This window comes from Cryptococcus depauperatus, chromosome 3, assembly GCF_001720195.1.
Source record: "Cryptococcus depauperatus CBS 7841 chromosome 3, complete sequence".
Taxonomy (NCBI): Eukaryota; Fungi; Basidiomycota; class Tremellomycetes; order Tremellales; family Cryptococcaceae; genus Cryptococcus; species Cryptococcus depauperatus.
In genome coordinates this window covers 287,823-304,459 of record NC_089470.1, presented here as the reverse complement: position 1 = coordinate 304,459, position 16,637 = coordinate 287,823, and the positions used below count along the sequence as shown (strand labels likewise).

Here is a 16,637-nt window from a genome sequence, read left to right as displayed (position 1 = left end):
AATAACAAGATGTAGAGTTGACTATTCGGGAGAAGGCCGAACTTGAGGCTGTGATTGGGCACTAATGCGATAGGAATGAGTCTAATAGCTTTGAACTACAGCAAACAGACTTGCTCATCCTCAGTATGCAAAGCCATTTGGTTTGAGAATCCCATGTTGACATGCTCGAAAGTGTCAATCTCGCCATTTTGCGGTCAAGTGACACCCTTGCCATAGCTCCAAAACGCAGGCCAGACACTGCATCCATTCGACAAGTGAACGGCATTCAGTCCCCAGATGGACCCAATGCGATAGGAATCGTCAGAAGTTATTCTTACAGTATCACGCTTGTAGTTGTAATCGACGGTGGATGAGTTGCCAACGCGAATGATGGGAATCCTATTGGATGTAACATAGGTGAGTTGAAGGCTGGTAGTAACGACAGACTTGTTGACAAACTTCACATGGTCATTGCATCCATACCAGTTCTGTTTATCTTTCGTCAACTTACAATGGCATCGCCATGGGTTGTATTATTATAGGTTCCAGCATAGGTCTTTTCTCGTTGTCAGCGTTTTGAAATCCACCGCTATACTCATCGTACCCATCTGTCAAAGAAAGTTTCCTCTTGGTACATCCTCACAAGTGGTGTACCCTTACACTCCAATAAAACTATTTCTAAAATCGCAGCAGCAGTTGCACTACTCATCGCTTCGTCCTCTTCACGACTGTTTTGGTGCGCCTGTATCCAGTTCACTGTTGGCTCAATCCAAACCTACAAGTGGCCCATCGCTAGTATTTATACCTTTCTTCTTCAACGCAGTCTACTACAGTTTCCCATCCAGAATCCGCCAATGCAGCCACGATCAAGTGTGCGCTGTGAAATGAAGAGGGATTTTTTCTGTCAAGCCAATAAAAATGTTACTCCACACATCACTTTTTACTTTTGAGAAATGTCTGGCTGCGATAATGGGACAAAATTCAACAAGCGATCCAACATGTCCGCCAGTATCCATAACGGCGAGCGTCGACAGCGATGAAGGAGAGAGGTATCGGTTTAATTGCGGAGATTGGATGGGCAAGCAGCGATGGAGAGGAGAGAGATGAAAGAGGCCGTTTTCTGGCGTAACACGACTGTCGCTCTAGTGATGATACAAACGATCCTACAGCACCATACACTGTCGTGAAATGAAGCACTTGCATGACATCTTAGCCATCTATTACAATGCACACGAATCAACTATCACTCATAAGCAAGAGCTCATTCTTACTGGTCAAATAAATTCAAAAAGATTGTACATACTTTTTTTTACATTCCTCATGGCAGTCTCCCAGCCATCCACTACTTATATACTTGCCCAAAAGTCGTGACATCATTAGATAATTCCGAACCATATGCCTCCACCTCGAGCCTGGAAGGTTCCCCAGGCACGCTTTTACGAACGTGCTTGATCTCGTCAAATCCTGGTGAGTTTTAGTTTTTTTAATTTTTTAATTTTTAATTTTTTTTCTTTTCTCCCATACCGTCGCCATGGACCAAAGTATAAATATCTTGCGCACACGATCAGATATTCACCATTTGCCACTCATTCATTCTATAATAAGAAAAAAGAGACGAAGTCGTCGACATTGCTCTCATACGCTGGACGAGCAGGTTTCGGCGTACTACACAGAAGAGAGCAGAGTGTGAGAGTCACACAGGTTGGTGAAAGAAAAAAAACCTACTTATAGAGCCTGGTTTTGCCTTTTCACCTACAAGTCTTGTTGGCAACCTTTTAGCAAGCACAGAGACACCAGGATGGCTCACTCGTTCATCTTGCGAGGGGACGATGATAGGACCCCTATGATCGCACCGGGCGATGTCCCGTCGCCTACGATTATTTCTCTTTCAAATACCCCTGCTATCCCTGCTGTTAGTACCTCGCTGCCCTCGTCTGACGATGATACTTTGCCGCCCTCGCTGTCGCTCGACCCAGAGAAGGAACGCGAACCGCGACTCACGAACCGCGAGTTCAACAAGTCGCATCCATTATTTGATGACCTTGCTCCTGAGGATTCTTACCATCAAGGTGTTTATTGGGCCGATCTGCCATTCAACAATCGAAGAAAATGGGTTGATCACCAGAGCAATGCCGAGGCCAAGAAAGAGTTGAGCCACATTTGGTCAATGTTCAAGCAAGATCCGCTAAGCCCTTTGAGTGTCTACTTTGAGCGGTATGTTATGGGCGGCTTTGGCCTGTTTACGGAAGGGTATGCCTTGTTTTCTATCGGTAACCTTTCGGCGCTTTACAAAGCTGTTTGGCCGCATTGTTGGAAGACGCATCAGGTTTGCGATTCCAATTGGATTGCTGCTGTAAATATGGCTCTTTCAGCTACCAGAGATTTTGGTTCATGGTTTTTAGGTTGATTATCTCCAGATTATTGGTATTATCATTGGCCAGATCTTGGTCGGCATCGAGGGCGATTGGATTGGCCGGCGGTTTGGCTTGGTCCAAGACGCGCTCGTCATGACTTGTAAGAAAAGGCATATCAACGAGGACAGTATTACTGACTTGCATTGTAGTGGGTCTTGTCATGCTTACCGCTTCTTGGGGTAAAACACTCGAAGGCTGGGTCATCTGCTATGGCTTTGCTCAATTCTTTTATGGTATTGGTGTCGGTGGTGAATACCCAATGACATCCACTACTGCCATGGAGAGCAAGTCAGTCGTTGGCAGCCAAAGAGACGACAAGCTTCACCGAGGCCGAAATGTTGTCTTGGCTTTTCTCATGCAAGGCTGGGGACAGTTATTCAATCAAGCTGTGCTGATAATCCTGCTCTTGATTTTCCACCACTCTGCCAACCCTCCCTACAGTGAAGTCTCTGCTCAATGGACCTTCCGAGTCTCCTTTGGCATCATGGCTGTCATGACTCTTTGGCTGGCTTACTTTCGATTTTATAAGAAAAAATACACTTCTGCCGCCCTCCGTCGTTCCAAGAAGAACATGAGGGTCAATCAGTCCGGCTACGATATTCATTCACTCAAGCTTGTTGCAACTCATTTTTCGGGACGTCTTATTGGCACCACCACTGGTTGGTTATTCAACGACTTTTTATTTTACGGTAATAAACTCTTTGCTTCTACCTTTATTGAAATCATTAGCCCTAGCTCCGCTGGCAATGTTATCGTCACTTGGAACTGGAATATGGTTAACATTGGTGTATCCTTGGTCGGATATTATCTTGCGGCTTTCTTGATTGACCACAAGTTTTATGGAAGGAAGAGGATGCAGATTGTTGGATTCTTGGGTGATGCTGTTCTCTTTATGATTTGTGCGAGTGAGTCACCAGTTTGTGTGCCTTGTGATGGGAACTCATGTTGCCTTAGTCTGGTACGAGCAACTCTCTTCGACTACACATATTCGCGGCTTCCAAACAATCTATTACCTTTCGTCCTTCTTCCAACAATTTGGCCCCAATTGTACAACCTTCTTGCTTGCGGCGGAAGTTTACCCCGTCTCTGTTCGAGCCACTGCTCATGGTCTCTCTGCAGCTGCTGGTAAGCTCGGAGCTCTCCTTCCTGCCATCATCTACAACTATGTTGAAACTCGTACGCGGTTCTGGATTGTCTTCCCCTTTGGTTTTGCGGGCGTTTTTGTCACTCTTTTGTTCATCCCGGATACTACTGGTCTCGATCTTCGTGAACAGGACAGATACTGGGCTTACGTTCGTGATGGCCGCGCACATCAATACCACGGTATTGCAGTTCACCCCAGGCATTTGTCGTGGTGGGAAAGGATTGTCTTGAAGAGACATCTTGCATATAATCCTGAGAAGGATAGAATGCAGAGGGTCAGGGAGCTCAGAATGATATATGAGGAAAAGAGGAGAGAGATGGAAGAAAGTCGAGGACATCAGGAAGATGATGATTTGGTTGAAGAGGAGTTGAGTAGGACTGCTTATCATCACTTTTCAAGTAAGTTTTTACCGCTTCTTATTCTATTTATTTTGCTAATACTGACAATTACTGTAGATGAAAAGGCTACCTCTAACAAGAACGCACCAAGCGAGAAGCACACTATTCAGACTGTCCCCAATTCTCCAACTTTTCGCCTGTCTCCCAGTATTATAAATCGTAATCCCAGTATGACCACACCAAACTCTCCTGCAACTCTTATCGGAAATAATGGTAACGGCATTACTGCCCCCCTCTCGCCTATATCGCCTGCAACTTTGCAGCGCCTGACGCCTGGCAAGATGAACTAATTGCATAGCCATTCATAAAAAAGTTGAGTTGAAATAATACATTTCTAGATAAACTCAAAATATACACGGCATTGTTGATGTAATAGTAAACAATCTGCATGTACATCTTGCTCAGTCATTGCATACGCCTTAGTATATCGTTGTCACTTTTATCAAACGCTGACCGCTTCCAGTTTCTGATTCCTGTAATCAATGGCTTTTACCAGCGTGTACAGTCTAGACAAGTGTTAGTCGTACAATGTGAGTTTTTGAAGCGGCTACCCACGTTGTGATAGTTGGGACTGGGATCCCAAGACGTTTTCCTTCTTTGACTGGTACGCCGAGAATTACCTAAAATGATCAGACTCATCCCGACGAAAAGCTGTAAATGCGCTAACCTCGACTTCTGTAGGTCGTCCTGCCTTGACATCTGCCATCATGCTAGACGGCAACCCTGGATAAGCTGCATCGGTGCATTGCTTGATGAGCTTTTCCACTGTACCCTCGGGGACACAGAGACCTTTGGCTTTTGCGACAGCTGCGACCTCCTCCATGATTGTGTAGCATAGAGGGAGAGCAAGCTCTGAAGATTCAAGCAAAGGGCCAGTCTTCAGGAGCGTAACCGCAGTGAGAGAGTTCCAACAGCAATTCCAAATCACCTTGACCCATCGTTCGCTCTGGATATCTTGAGTGACTGAACAATCTCCTCTGGTAGACTTCAAGCAATCAACCAAAGTAGAAAGCTTCTCGTCTTCTTCCGCCTTGACCCCTCCCTCACGATAGTCAACACCGATAGTTAAGCCTTCGCTGCTGAATTGCTCAACACCATCATTGTCTGGAAGAGTTTTCCCGCCAGTCCAAACGACTGCAGAGATGATGGTGTTGTCCGGGAATGACTCGTGAAGAGGATCCTCGGCACCAACACCGTTCTGAAGGAGGACGATGGAAGTCGACGGCTTGACAATGGGACGGAGGTAGTCACTGAGCAAAGGCTTTGAATCCAAGAGCGCCTTGCTGGCGCAGAGGACTATGGATCGTCAACTAAACTCGTCCTACACACCCACAACCACACCTACTGTAAGAAAACTCAACTCCACTTGCAGCTGCCTCTTCTGTGCTTCTCCAAACTACCCTCCTGTAAGCGCCTGACTCCATTCTCTCAAGTACCTACCGCCTGCAAAATTCAAGCTATCGTGATTGCCAAACTTGGGGCTCACAAGCCTGAATTTGCTTTTCTTGAGCTTGTCATAATTGCTCCTGGCCACCACATGTACGTTGCACTTTCCAGACAAATGGAGCACCGAAGCATATATGCCTCCAATACCACCGATACCAAATACCAGGACGTTGGGTTTGGACATGGTCACTGACAGTTTTACCAATCGTATAATTCTGACAAATGGGAAAAGGAAAAGAAAAGGAAAAAGAATCTCGGTAATAGACGGCAATCAGGATAACAGTCACCGGTAAGTCATGTGATAGTAACCGTGATTTACCGAGTTCGGCTGATCATTATCGGTCCGATTAGATATGGTTCCAGCTCTGTCAATCATTGTTTGTTTTTTTCCGAAAAGTTTTTAATATTCAAAAATTGTATAATCAAGTGTACAACAAGTATATGTATTGGAGAAAGATTATCACAGTAGAGTAATAGTGAGGATGTTGAGAAGAACACTACATCAAGCAGGGCAATTTCAAAAGACGGTTGCGAGGACGTCTTTGAGGCAAAGTGTTTCTAGCTGGCGCAGTGCTGCCGGAGCAAGACATGTGCTGGCGAGCGCTACGGTATGTATGATGTAGCAATGTGTATTGACTGAGCAAAGCTAAGTTGTTTTGTATTCTAGGCAGCGACAACGTTAGCTATATCTTTGGGCTACATTACATTTCAACCGTTGTATCTAAAAGACGAAGAACTTCTTGATCCTTCAGCTCCAGAGGAACAAGCTACAGGGCGAGGATTGATACCTTATAGCGAGGTCAACAAGCACAGCCAGCCTGACGACTGTTGGGTCGTCATTGAGGGTAAGGTATACGACTTGACAGAGGCAAGTTTATCCCACACCAGTTGGTCGTTTAGATGCCTCGCTCAGCAGCATTGAAGTTTGCCGAGAACCACCCAGGAGGTACTGCTCCCATCTATCGAGCAGCGGGAAAAGATGCAACGGGCATCTTTGCCCCTATTCATCCCCCAGGCACAATCGAGAATGGTCTTGATCCGGAGGCTTGTATTGGAACAGTGGATCCCGCTACGTTGCCGGAAATGGTGGACAAGAAGAAACTAGATGGCGAGCGTACAAGAGTGGATCTGGCAGAGATCATTGGGCTGCCAGATTTCGATGTGAGTCATCTTGAGTTGACAGAACGATACGAACTGATTGGGATCAGGCTGCTGCAAAGGCTAATCTAACCAGTAAAGCTTGGGCTTACATGTCTTCTGGCGCTACTGATCAGTACAGTGAGTGTCGGAAGGATTGATAAGAGCTGTCCGTTTGACCTGTTTGCAAAGCTCTTGACCTCAATAGAAACGCATTCAACTCCATTCTCTTTAGACCTCGAATCTTGGTTGATGTCGAGAATGCGGACACAATGACGAAAATGATGGGACAGGACAGCTCTCTTCCTGTACGGCTCTCAACTCCTCAAAAGTTTCCCAGATTATGCTAACTGTATTTGCAAAATAGATTTTTATCGCCCCAACTGGTATGGCAAAGTTGGCTCATCCCGAAGGGGAATGCCTCTTGGCCAAAGCAGCTGGCCAGAGCAATATTATCCAGATGATATCCACCAATGCTTCAGCCCCGTTGACCGATATTATTGGCTCTGCATCCAACTCCTCGCAGACATTCTTCATGCAGCTGTACGTGAATCGAAACCGGGCAAAGACAGAGTTACTTTTGGAGAAGATCCACAGTCTTGATTTAAAAGCGATCTTTGTCACAGTGGATGCAGCTGCACCAGGAAAGCGAGAAGCCGACGAACGTAGCCGGGCAGAGGTTGAAGTTGCCAGTGGTATCTCTGGAGGGAAAATTGGTATGGACAATAAGGGCGGAGGAATAGGTAGGAGTGTAGGGAGTTTTATTGATCCAAAGTTGAGCTGGAAGGACATTGAATGGTTAAGGGAGCGAACCAAACTTCCTATAGGATTGAAGGGCATTCAGACGGTAGAGGACGCTATGAAGGCTGCCGAAATGGGAGTAGATGCCATCTATCTTTCTAATCATGGGTAATTTTTTTGTTCCATAAACCATTAAATGCAAAGAGGATTGCTGACATCCAATTTTGTTAGAGGACGCGCTTTAGATGGTTCTCCACCAGCTCTCTACACTCTACTCGAGATGAACAAAATTTGTCCCGAAGTCTTTAGAAAATGTGAAGTATACATTGACGGGGGTTGCAGAAGAGGTACAGATGTCGTCAAAGCTCTATGCCTAGGAGCAAAAGGGGTAGGAATGGGCCGACCATTTTTGTATTCTTTGACATATGGGGAAGAAGGAGTCATGCACGCTATTGAAAGTGAGCACAATATCGTTTGAATAAGTGGGTATGTAGCTAACGGATATCTCAGTCATGAGGGATGAGATTGAGACGACTTTGAAATTGCTTGGAGTCACAAAGCTAGACCAACTTGGGCCACATTTGGTAAGAATTTTGATAAGCACATAGACGAAAGCTCAAGATTGATCTATAATCCAGTTGAACACAAAGGCCATCGATCCTTTGGTGTTTGATCACCCTGTGTGGGGATAGTGGTTTCTAGCTATTCATGAATGAGGCAACATGATATCCTAAGCATCTATGACTTTTTATGCATCTTCTATAACCACTTGCCGTCTGCTCCAACATCTCAATATTTGAAGACTTCTTCAGATGTATAGCCGAGTTCTTTGAGAGCGCCAGCCAATTCGCCCTGCTTCATACCATCCTTGAGACCAGACACTGCCTTCATTTGGCCAATAGGACCGCAGACAAAAGCACGAACTTTCTCGCCAGGAGTCTTGGGGAAGTGTTTAGAAATGAGTTCTGGGGTGACGAAACCAGTGTCACCTTTCCAACCCCAAGGTCCCTTGTCCAAAACATACTTGACTTGCAGACGGTTGGGGTATTGCTTGGCTAGTTGATCCCACTCTTTCCTCAACACTAAGAGCCATCAGTCTACAATTCTCACATTTCCCTACAAGTGGTTCATACAGATATCGGATTCAGTTACGTTACTAAAGATCAAAGTCCATTTGGTCTTGTCCTCAGGAAGAGAAAGAGAGTGAGTGATCAACTGCCACATGGGAGTGATGCCAGAGCCACCAGCAATACAAAGACCCTTGTCAAAACTATTTGCTTCATATTTGAACTTGGAGAGAGGGCCTTTGAAGAGGACCTGCTGTCCGGGTTTCAGATTAGCCAGCCAAGGAGTGAATTTGCCGGTCTATGATGAATTAGTCACAGTGCAAGTCTACACCTGAATAAACGCAAGCAACACACAGGGTACTCCTTGATCATAAATTTTATGAAGCCCTTCTGGTCTGGAGCGGATATAGGTGTGTAAGGTCTATTATAAAGAGGTACCATCAGTTCATTATATATCAGATTGTAGATGTTGTTTTCACCTGATAATAGGCTTACCCTTGTCATCAAGAAGCTCGCCTTCACCTTGAGGGGATCTCATGAGCACAATACTGGCGACCTGAACGCCAGAAGTTTTATTTTGCCCATCTTCGCCAAAGGTAAAGTGGTAGATGTTGGTGTTGTGGTTATGCTTGTCAACCTTGGCGAGAGTAAGAGGGACAAAAGAATCCCTAGAACAATTAGCTCTTAGTAGCAACTATATCCTTCTTTACTATACATACTTGACCAGTGCGCTGACAGAAGTAGCGGTACGTTCGGCTGCATCCTTTTGCGCCTCGCCAGACTTAATCTTGCCTGCAGCCTTTTGCTCGAGTTCATGACTTTTAGCGACAAGCTCTTCTTTGACAGCTATGACGAAAGGTTGAACAACCACATCTCAAACACTATCTCAAAACTTACAGGGGTTGAATTTGAGATATGCGTAGGTGCCGAGACCAGCCTTGCCACAACAACCATCAACCTTTAATTTCACAATCTCAAGCATGACTTACAACACCAGCAACGGAAAAAATCATGGGCCAATCTACGCAAAATGACCTGTCAACACCAGTCTGCGTCAGCTCCAAAAAACCTACTGGAACCTCCCGCAAAAGCAGCTGAAGCATATCCTCGAGCCTGAGTAGCAGTCCTAGACTAAAAGAGCTTTCAATTTGCTAGGACACCATCCCCGACAAACTCACAACAACCAGAGGACGGGCTACTCTTGCAGTAGAGATGAATCGATTCGCAGCCATTCTCGTCTTTTTAAATTCTATTGAATAGATGAAATGAAAACAGACTCAAAAGTTTCAATTATTGTTTTAAATTAATTGGTTGCGCATCTCCAAAGGAAAAATCAACGGAGATTCTCCAAACTCCGTTAACCAGTCTTGTTTAATACTTTCAAAAAAAAGACAACTCAAGCATCTTTCAAACAAAACCAAAAGATTTAAAACTCAATTATTAACGATTTCGACCAAAAGGTTTTCTCTTTACATTTCATATCGTCCTTGTAGCCCGACAAATCCAATGTCTTTGACACTCTGGTGCCCAAATGCTTAACTCAGCAAGTTCTTGCTTTATCCTCTTTCGGTCGTTCTATTACCTATCCCAGCAAGCTACTTACATCGCCTGTGACTTGATGGCTCTTGGCTGTACTCTTACTCATAAAACTCTATTGTTCCAAGGAGAGGGGATCATGCGGGTATCGGACGATATGAGTTCTCAATTCACTGTCAGAAAGGAGCTTGAAACCTGTGAGATCGGAAAAGGTCTACGGTTTTGAGAAAACGCCTTGACATGCCTACACAAGCCTACCTCAAGACGTTACTGGAAGTACACATCAGCTTTGCTATCTTTTCCTCAATCAATTTGACGTTCAAACCACACGACTTGACGAAACATGCCTCAAGTCTCAGAGATGTCGGGCCGTTCCGAAACCAGTGCCCGAGTGTGGTTCTTGTTTACTACAGCGCCTACCTCTATAGATGGGTCCCGCAAATACTATCTCCAAGTCGAGTATACGGCAGAAGAAACTAGACTCAGTGGGTGTGCCGGCTACACGTTTGGCGATAATGTCACCAAGGAAGCCAACGATCTTGCCAAGAATGACTAGGTCAAGCACATATACTATAAAATAACCCCCCTGCTGAGAGCAAGAAGGCAATGGGAGGGCTTGTTGAGAGCTTAGCCATGTCTGAAGATCGAATGACGGGTCCTGTTGAATGGTCAATCGACCGATTTTGAAGTCTTCACTGTTTCATGATTTGCCTCACGAATGATGGGATGTAATCATGTTTGAGAATGACAACGCATCTGGGCCGTTACTCGGTACTAGGACCACGTGTTGAGCTCAAGACGGATATATCGCATGCTCTTGATTCGTTGCATTGTTGCTCATTCATTTTGCTTAATCAGAGCATCATCAGCGGTTCAGTAGTTCATGACATTTCGTCCTCCTGATACGTCTTTGGATAACTGGTTGAAAATGAGTTCTTTGCTATCCACAATGAGATACAGTGAGAGTCCTACTAACCTTTCCTTTGTATCCAAGGCTCTTGTAGTTTATATGTCACATCTCAAAACATAGTCTACTCGGTTAGCCAGCATGAGGTATACCCAATTGGTATGCTTATTCTCTAGAAAAACGATTATTGGCCTCTACAAAGTTCAAACCCTTTTAAAGATGAGGTACTGTTCATAATGGTTCAGGTTCACTGCATATATCTTTCTGGGATATGTTTTTCTATCAATCAAGAGATGTCCATAAATGTTGAATACACGGAATATTATTCCCAGTCTGTCATTCCAAGAGTGTAAACAATCTTCCATCACACTCCTAATACCTTATTCATCTTTGCAAATACTCTCATCTCTTTACTTTCACTATCTTTAGCGCCTAACGATAACGCTTCGTCTCTTATACGTATACCGGTAGCTGTTCTGTTTCCTATTGTCCCCTTTATCATCTTTCTTTTCTTTCTGTTGGGTCGAAGGAGGCGATGGGAAACGTGTTACAAGAGGAGCGGAGATGGCTTTCTTGGTAGAAGTAGGAGATTGAGTATGGTATGAGGATGTCACAGTGCGGTACATCGGAGTAAGTCTCCTGCTTGACATAACTGGGTTACTCTTGTTGAAATCATTGGATGTTGTGGTCTTGGGGGTGGGTGTCGATGCCATTGAAGTCATTTCCTATTGCTTCAAAGTGATGAGAGTTAGCAATTAAAATATAGACTCGTTTCCCGAGCTTCATTAAACCCTTATGGCCCACAAAGGTAAAGACAACTCCGATATCCTTTCAAAGCCATATCAAAAGAGATTGTTGCTTTTGTTTAGTCTTTGTCGCGACAAGAGCTTATGTGTTGTGCGTATCCGATAGATCGGACATGGTGATTCATTCTGGAGGAATTTACAAATCAATTTTCGAGATGCATGTTTTGAAAATTCAGCACAATGCCTGCACGTCCTCGTATACAAAAGTTTGTGATGTCTTTCAAAGTCTATAGTTTGCTTTCTGTTTTCAACAAGAGATAAGTGTGATCTTAGCGCTTCCACACTCAGTTCGGACTGCAGCGAGCTGAGGCACTCAAGATTGAGATTTTTCAGGTGATTGGTCCTCTCGTGGACCACCATGAGGTGCTCGAGCCTCTCCTCGGCCACCTATTGACCACATTAAAACTTTTTCAGGCCATCAAATCGTGGAAAGAGACACTCACCAGAAACAGTATGTCCCCTGCCCCTCCATTTTCCTCTTCCTCTGCTCCTCTGTCCTTGTCCTTGACCCTCTTGACCTTGCGATTGGTGTTTCCCAACGACGAGGAATCCATCAACACCAGTATTTTCCTGAGACGGCTGATTTTGGTTCTTGACCTTTTGTTGTCGAGAAGAATGTTTGCTGTATCCTTTACCTCGACCGCGGCCTCTGTTCAATGACCCTGAAGGAATGTTTTCTTTCGACACAGGATCGGACGCGCTACTTTCAGCAACAACTGGAGGTACTTCAGCCACGCTAGTTGGCTGCACAGTATGGGCGTTGGTGAGAACATTTTCTTCTATAGTCTGGTCTATTGTCTCATCATTTTTTGACTCTGTTTCGGCTTGAATATGATTCAGTGACTGAAGAGTTTGTTCTGGCGCAGATTCAACTTCGGCCTGCTCTGAAGTGGCCGGACTAGGATGATTTGTTGTATCCTCTTCGGCCGCCCAGTCAAATGATACATCATTTTGTGGAATAGTTGCTTGGTGATCATTGGGGACAGATGCTGTGGGTTCAGAAATGAAGGGTTGGATTTTCTGAGTAGAAGGGGCATTGAGTTCATCCGCTTGAAGAAAATTGAATACCAAGCCCGTATTACTTTTTTGATGTGGTAGAGAAGCTTCCTTATGATCAGTTGACTGTTCTCCTAGTACCTCTTGAGGTTCTTCAGCTGTCTCAGGAGCTTGTATCGCTTCAATCTTCTCAGCCTCAATTGTTGCGGCGAGCTCTTGCTCATCTGGCAGAGAGTGTGACTCTTCCAAGAGCTTTAGCAGATGGTGCACATGATCATCTACAGTCTGACCATCAATATTTCTGCCGTTTGCATACACTACCAGACCTACCTTCCTCATCAATGCCCCCAGGCCCCTTCACCAGCAACGCAACGATGGTTCTTCCTTTCTCACCTCCTGCCAAGAGATCTTCATGCCATCTTCCTACTCTCAAAACGTCTGTGGCTTGAACGACATCTTGCATGTTACGGGGAAGCTCAAGTCGGCCCACGGTAAGGTGATCATGATCTGAGCTTTGAGCGGGATGGAGCAATTGATGCAAGCGAAGAAAGAGAGAGAGGGGAGAAGCGAGGTCTGACTGAGTAATCTACCATTAGCTTGAAAGATTGGGCACGAAAGGATCAGAAACACACTTGAAACTCTTTAACTCTGGTAACAGCATGCGCTTCCGTATCTTTCTTGGTCTGTTCCTTCAGCTCCCTAACTTTCCCTGCCTGCTCCAGCTCAACATACTACATACTGTCAGCTTGTCAACATGAGACAGCACAACAAAGGACCAACTTCGATTTGTTTTGATAGCTCTTCTAGTTCTTTAAATACACTCTCCAAAGTAGGCAAACTTGCAACTCCAGCTTTCTGATCAGCATTAAGCGATCCTTCTGGTTGTGATGCATATGCTTTAAACCGTTGCTACAAGGAGTCTCAATGGCAAATTCAAAAAAAATGTTGTCAAGTCACTTGCCAATTTTTTGCCCAAAGCCTTCATACGCTTTGCGACAACTTCTTCAACGGGCCCTCTGGTAGGCTTTGCAGGCTGCTCGGTAGACATGGCGAATTTCTTATGCTTTGTCGAGAAGAAAAAGAAAAGAAAAAATAGGTAAAGAAGAAGAATAAAATAATGGCAACAAATTCAAGTGATGATGAGAAGTTGAACGGAACGAAAAGTTCCCACGTGGAATATAATAAAATCGAACCGCTCTTTTTCACTTTATCTTTCCTCAATATTATTTATCCACATATATTATGTCTGGAATAAATCTTCCATCAGGTTTTTGCCCAACTGCCCAACAAGGCTCTGGTATGTCGCCTGAAGAAAGGGAGGCTGCAGAGGCAAGAACTAGGCAGCAAGAAGAGATGAAAAGAACTATGATTGCTGCCATGCTAGAATCTACTGCTCGCGAACGATGTATGTAGCTTATCTATCGTATATCTATGGAAGGAGCTCTTTGTAATACAGCAAGGGGCTGACAGGACTTATAGTATCAAGAATATCACTCACACGACCTCAGCTTGCTTCCCAAGTGGAGACATTGATTGTCAACATGGGACAGCAAGGACAGATTAGGGGAAAAATTTCTGATGAAGCCTTGAAAGGCCTACTTGAACAGGTCTGTTGATACAATGAAAACAAGTAACCCACAAGTGACTTATGGACGTCTATAGGTGTCTAGCCCAGCACCAGCAAAGAGCATTTCTACTGTACCCCAGAGCGCTAGAACGAAGGCTCTTGGTGACGGTATTACCGTAGGTCGTTCTTGACCCACTCCTGGGAATTTGGCCAACGACCTATAGATTCAACGGAAACGGGACGACTCTGATTCTGACGAATACGACCTTTAAGATTTACTTGGTATCATCTATACCTGTCCGAAATGCACCTTGACATATCATTCCCGTCCAAAAAGCACATTTTGAGGCAAGCCACACTGTCCAGTGACCGAGATCTGCATGTAACTACCAACATCCTATATCCCTGTCTAAGCAACAACAACCCAGACTCGGACGAGGTTGTCAGAGAAACCGGCAAAGAGAGTTTGGCCATCGGCGGACCAGGCAAGGGAAGTGCATTCAGGCTTTCGAGCCTTTTCGGAAAGGCCGTCAAAGTCAGGTTGGAGATCATCAACAAGAGACCTAGCTCAGTGTCAGCAGGCTCTTGTGGTTCATCACAGAAAGATACATACTTGCTCTCAAGGTCGAAAATCTTGATAGAAGAGGCAGTCGCAGCACAAAGCCAGTATCGGTTGGGGGAAAAGACCAAAGAATTGATGACGTCTCCGGCGTCGAGAGAGTAAAGGTGCTTGCCGTCGTTCAAATCCCATAGCATAGTGATACCGTCCTTACCACCAGAAGCAGCTAGAGAACCGTCGGGAGAAACAGCGAGAGTGTTGAGGTAACCAGTGTGGCCGTGATGAGTGGTCTTGAGCTTGCAGTTGGAAAGCTCCCAGACCTGATTTCCATATCAGTAAAACTTTTCAAACATCCACATGATAAAACAAAAGGATCAGAGATCTTGGTGGATAAGGTTGTCTCATCGGGTTTGTTTCATCCCTCTGAAGTAGCAAATATATATAGATCGCATCATGTCGCATTTCTGCTTCTTCATTATGAAATTCAAAACATACCTTGACTGTCTTGTCCCAACCAGCAGAGATGATGACAGGGAGGGCAGGGTTGGGGGAGAATCGGACGCAAGAGACCCTACTGGTATAAGACTGTATTCCTAATCTGCAAACCACTCACCACTCAGTGTGGCCGTCCTCGACAATGTCAAACTTGCACTCTCCAAGAGTGTTCCAAAGCTTGATGCTTCGGTCTCTGGAAGCAGAGACGATTTGTCTGTTATCGGCTGAGAAAGAGACGCTATACCACTTCATCAGTCCCTGTCACGTAGATCCTTCCACAGTGCCAAACTCACGAGAGAACATCACCAGTGTGCCCAACGAACTTTTCCGTGGTCAAACCAGTGTTGAGATCCCACAATCTAAGGGTGTGATCCCAAGAGGAAGAGAGGGCGAATTGACCGTCAGAAGAGATGGCGACGTCGGAGACAAAGTGGTTGTGGCCGTGCAAGATCTTCTTTGGGAAGCCGTACAAGTTGTCTTCCCGAGTGAGTTGCCATGCAATAACAGTCTTGTCTATTCACTGTTGTCAGTCTCTGTTGCCTGCCATTTCCTTATTGTGTTGTTCTCTCAAGACTAACCCCTTGAAGCAGTGAGTATCAAGTCTGGGTTCTCTGAAGACGTAGCGATAGCGGTGACCCAACCGTTGTGGCCAGCGAGGGCGCCCTTGTACATGAGGTGCTCGGCCATTTTGAAGCAAGTCTCTGAATTTTCTTTATAGAAACAAACGTCAATTGCTGGAAAAATGCTTCTCTTTCCTCAGGCAGTAGGAACAGTTAGCGGAAGCAAATTGTTTTTGCCACATGCTGGCACAATTTGGCCTATACGATAATGCCGAATTACCGTTTCAAACGGAACCAAAATTCTACCATTTATGTAAATCAGCAATTACATTACTTTTTAACTCTTCTCATCTATCTGTTCTAATCAACTTTTTCTTATTATTTACAATGAAAGGTTGTAGAACACTGGGCGCGTCATGAAATTTCTCATCCAAACGTTATGTTTTATGCTAAACACTTTTTACTTTGCATTGCAGTGTCGCTCGTCAAATGCACGCCTTCTGACTGTTGCTCAAATAATACCCATGTTACACAATGTGCTCATCAAGTCTTGCGTTGCGCGTAAAACCGCTACAAACATTGACGAGTTTTTGTCAGCGGCCCATGGAATTGTCATGCGTAGCAAGCAGCAGTGACTCCAGCTCCTGAAAACCTGACAAACTCTTAACGACGGGTACCAGAAAAAGGTTACGCCAACATAGTAAGAACCCTGCTACGACTTGGAAAGATGTCGAGCAAAGCCAGTGTCAATCCGACTCTTGGTTGCAATTGATACTGTTTCAAGATGCAAGATTGGACGTTATCACTACGTCAGCAATTATCCAAAAACTCGTATCGACTACTTGAAACTCTAGTTACTTTCACCAACTCACTCCCCATGGAGCT

The 16,637-nt window shown here is 44.9% G+C and overlaps 10 protein-coding genes across 10 annotated transcripts; 4 read left to right on the top strand and 6 right to left on the bottom strand.

The window, feature by feature from the left end:
- Nucleotides 1-194: 194 nt before the first annotated feature.
- On the bottom strand, nucleotides 195-769 carry L203_102404 (uncharacterized protein; the record flags this gene model as incomplete). Its single annotated transcript, XM_066211830.1, has 4 exons — nucleotides 195-437; nucleotides 491-535; nucleotides 584-707; nucleotides 759-769. 4 exons carry the CDS (start codon nucleotides 767-769, stop codon nucleotides 195-197), a joined length of 423 nt encoding a protein of 140 aa, XP_066067927.1.
- A 1,008-nt stretch (nucleotides 770-1,777) lies between these two features.
- L203_102403 (uncharacterized protein) lies at nucleotides 1,778-4,225 on the top strand (the record flags this gene model as incomplete). The annotated part of the gene is made up of 5 exons (XM_066211829.1): nucleotides 1,778-2,332; nucleotides 2,382-2,493; nucleotides 2,543-3,298; nucleotides 3,348-3,935; nucleotides 3,993-4,225. The coding sequence occupies 5 exons, from the start codon at nucleotides 1,778-1,780 to the stop codon at nucleotides 4,223-4,225; spliced, it is 2,244 nt and encodes a 747-aa protein (XP_066067926.1).
- Nucleotides 4,226-4,377: 152 nt separating this feature from the next.
- L203_102402 (uncharacterized protein) lies at nucleotides 4,378-5,565 on the bottom strand (the record flags this gene model as incomplete). The annotated part of the gene is made up of 5 exons (XM_066211828.1): nucleotides 4,378-4,441; nucleotides 4,491-4,555; nucleotides 4,603-5,231; nucleotides 5,281-5,331; nucleotides 5,376-5,565. The coding sequence occupies 5 exons, from the start codon at nucleotides 5,563-5,565 to the stop codon at nucleotides 4,378-4,380; spliced, it is 999 nt and encodes a 332-aa protein (XP_066067925.1).
- Nucleotides 5,566-5,863: 298 nt separating this feature from the next.
- L203_102401 (uncharacterized protein) lies at nucleotides 5,864-7,951 on the top strand (the record flags this gene model as incomplete). The annotated part of the gene is made up of 9 exons (XM_066211827.1): nucleotides 5,864-5,989; nucleotides 6,049-6,249; nucleotides 6,306-6,542; nucleotides 6,590-6,659; nucleotides 6,711-6,826; nucleotides 6,886-7,427; nucleotides 7,491-7,717; nucleotides 7,770-7,843; nucleotides 7,898-7,951. The coding sequence occupies 9 exons, from the start codon at nucleotides 5,864-5,866 to the stop codon at nucleotides 7,949-7,951; spliced, it is 1,647 nt and encodes a 548-aa protein (XP_066067924.1).
- Nucleotides 7,952-8,048: 97 nt separating this feature from the next.
- On the bottom strand, nucleotides 8,049-9,558 carry L203_102400 (uncharacterized protein; the record flags this gene model as incomplete). Its single annotated transcript, XM_066211826.1, has 9 exons — nucleotides 8,049-8,341; nucleotides 8,393-8,624; nucleotides 8,681-8,747; nucleotides 8,806-8,994; nucleotides 9,046-9,172; nucleotides 9,224-9,263; nucleotides 9,316-9,347; nucleotides 9,400-9,457; nucleotides 9,505-9,558. 9 exons carry the CDS (start codon nucleotides 9,556-9,558, stop codon nucleotides 8,049-8,051), a joined length of 1,092 nt encoding a protein of 363 aa, XP_066067923.1.
- Nucleotides 9,559-10,205: 647 nt separating this feature from the next.
- L203_102399 (uncharacterized protein) lies at nucleotides 10,206-10,418 on the top strand (the record flags this gene model as incomplete). Its single annotated transcript, XM_066211825.1, has 1 exon — nucleotides 10,206-10,418. One exon carries the CDS (start codon nucleotides 10,206-10,208, stop codon nucleotides 10,416-10,418), a length of 213 nt encoding a protein of 70 aa, XP_066067922.1.
- A 776-nt stretch (nucleotides 10,419-11,194) lies between these two features.
- L203_102398 (uncharacterized protein) lies at nucleotides 11,195-11,491 on the bottom strand (the record flags this gene model as incomplete). The annotated part of the gene is made up of 1 exon (XM_066211824.1): nucleotides 11,195-11,491. One exon carries the CDS (start codon nucleotides 11,489-11,491, stop codon nucleotides 11,195-11,197), a length of 297 nt encoding a protein of 98 aa, XP_066067921.1.
- A 397-nt stretch (nucleotides 11,492-11,888) lies between these two features.
- L203_102397 (uncharacterized protein) lies at nucleotides 11,889-13,619 on the bottom strand (the record flags this gene model as incomplete). Its single annotated transcript, XM_066211823.1, has 6 exons — nucleotides 11,889-11,962; nucleotides 12,019-12,849; nucleotides 12,902-13,148; nucleotides 13,204-13,302; nucleotides 13,352-13,480; nucleotides 13,533-13,619. The coding sequence occupies 6 exons, from the start codon at nucleotides 13,617-13,619 to the stop codon at nucleotides 11,889-11,891; spliced, it is 1,467 nt and encodes a 488-aa protein (XP_066067920.1).
- A 194-nt stretch (nucleotides 13,620-13,813) lies between these two features.
- On the top strand, nucleotides 13,814-14,410 carry L203_102396 (uncharacterized protein; the record flags this gene model as incomplete). Its single annotated transcript, XM_066211822.1, has 4 exons — nucleotides 13,814-13,976; nucleotides 14,051-14,178; nucleotides 14,234-14,314; nucleotides 14,363-14,410. The coding sequence occupies 4 exons, from the start codon at nucleotides 13,814-13,816 to the stop codon at nucleotides 14,408-14,410; spliced, it is 420 nt and encodes a 139-aa protein (XP_066067919.1).
- Nucleotides 14,411-14,547: 137 nt separating this feature from the next.
- On the bottom strand, nucleotides 14,548-15,879 carry L203_102395 (guanine nucleotide-binding protein subunit beta-like protein; the record flags this gene model as incomplete). The annotated part of the gene is made up of 6 exons (XM_066211821.1): nucleotides 14,548-14,701; nucleotides 14,752-15,017; nucleotides 15,193-15,268; nucleotides 15,311-15,430; nucleotides 15,486-15,705; nucleotides 15,771-15,879. 6 exons carry the CDS (start codon nucleotides 15,877-15,879, stop codon nucleotides 14,548-14,550), a joined length of 945 nt encoding a protein of 314 aa, XP_066067918.1.
- Between the last annotated feature and the right edge of the window lie 758 nt (nucleotides 15,880-16,637).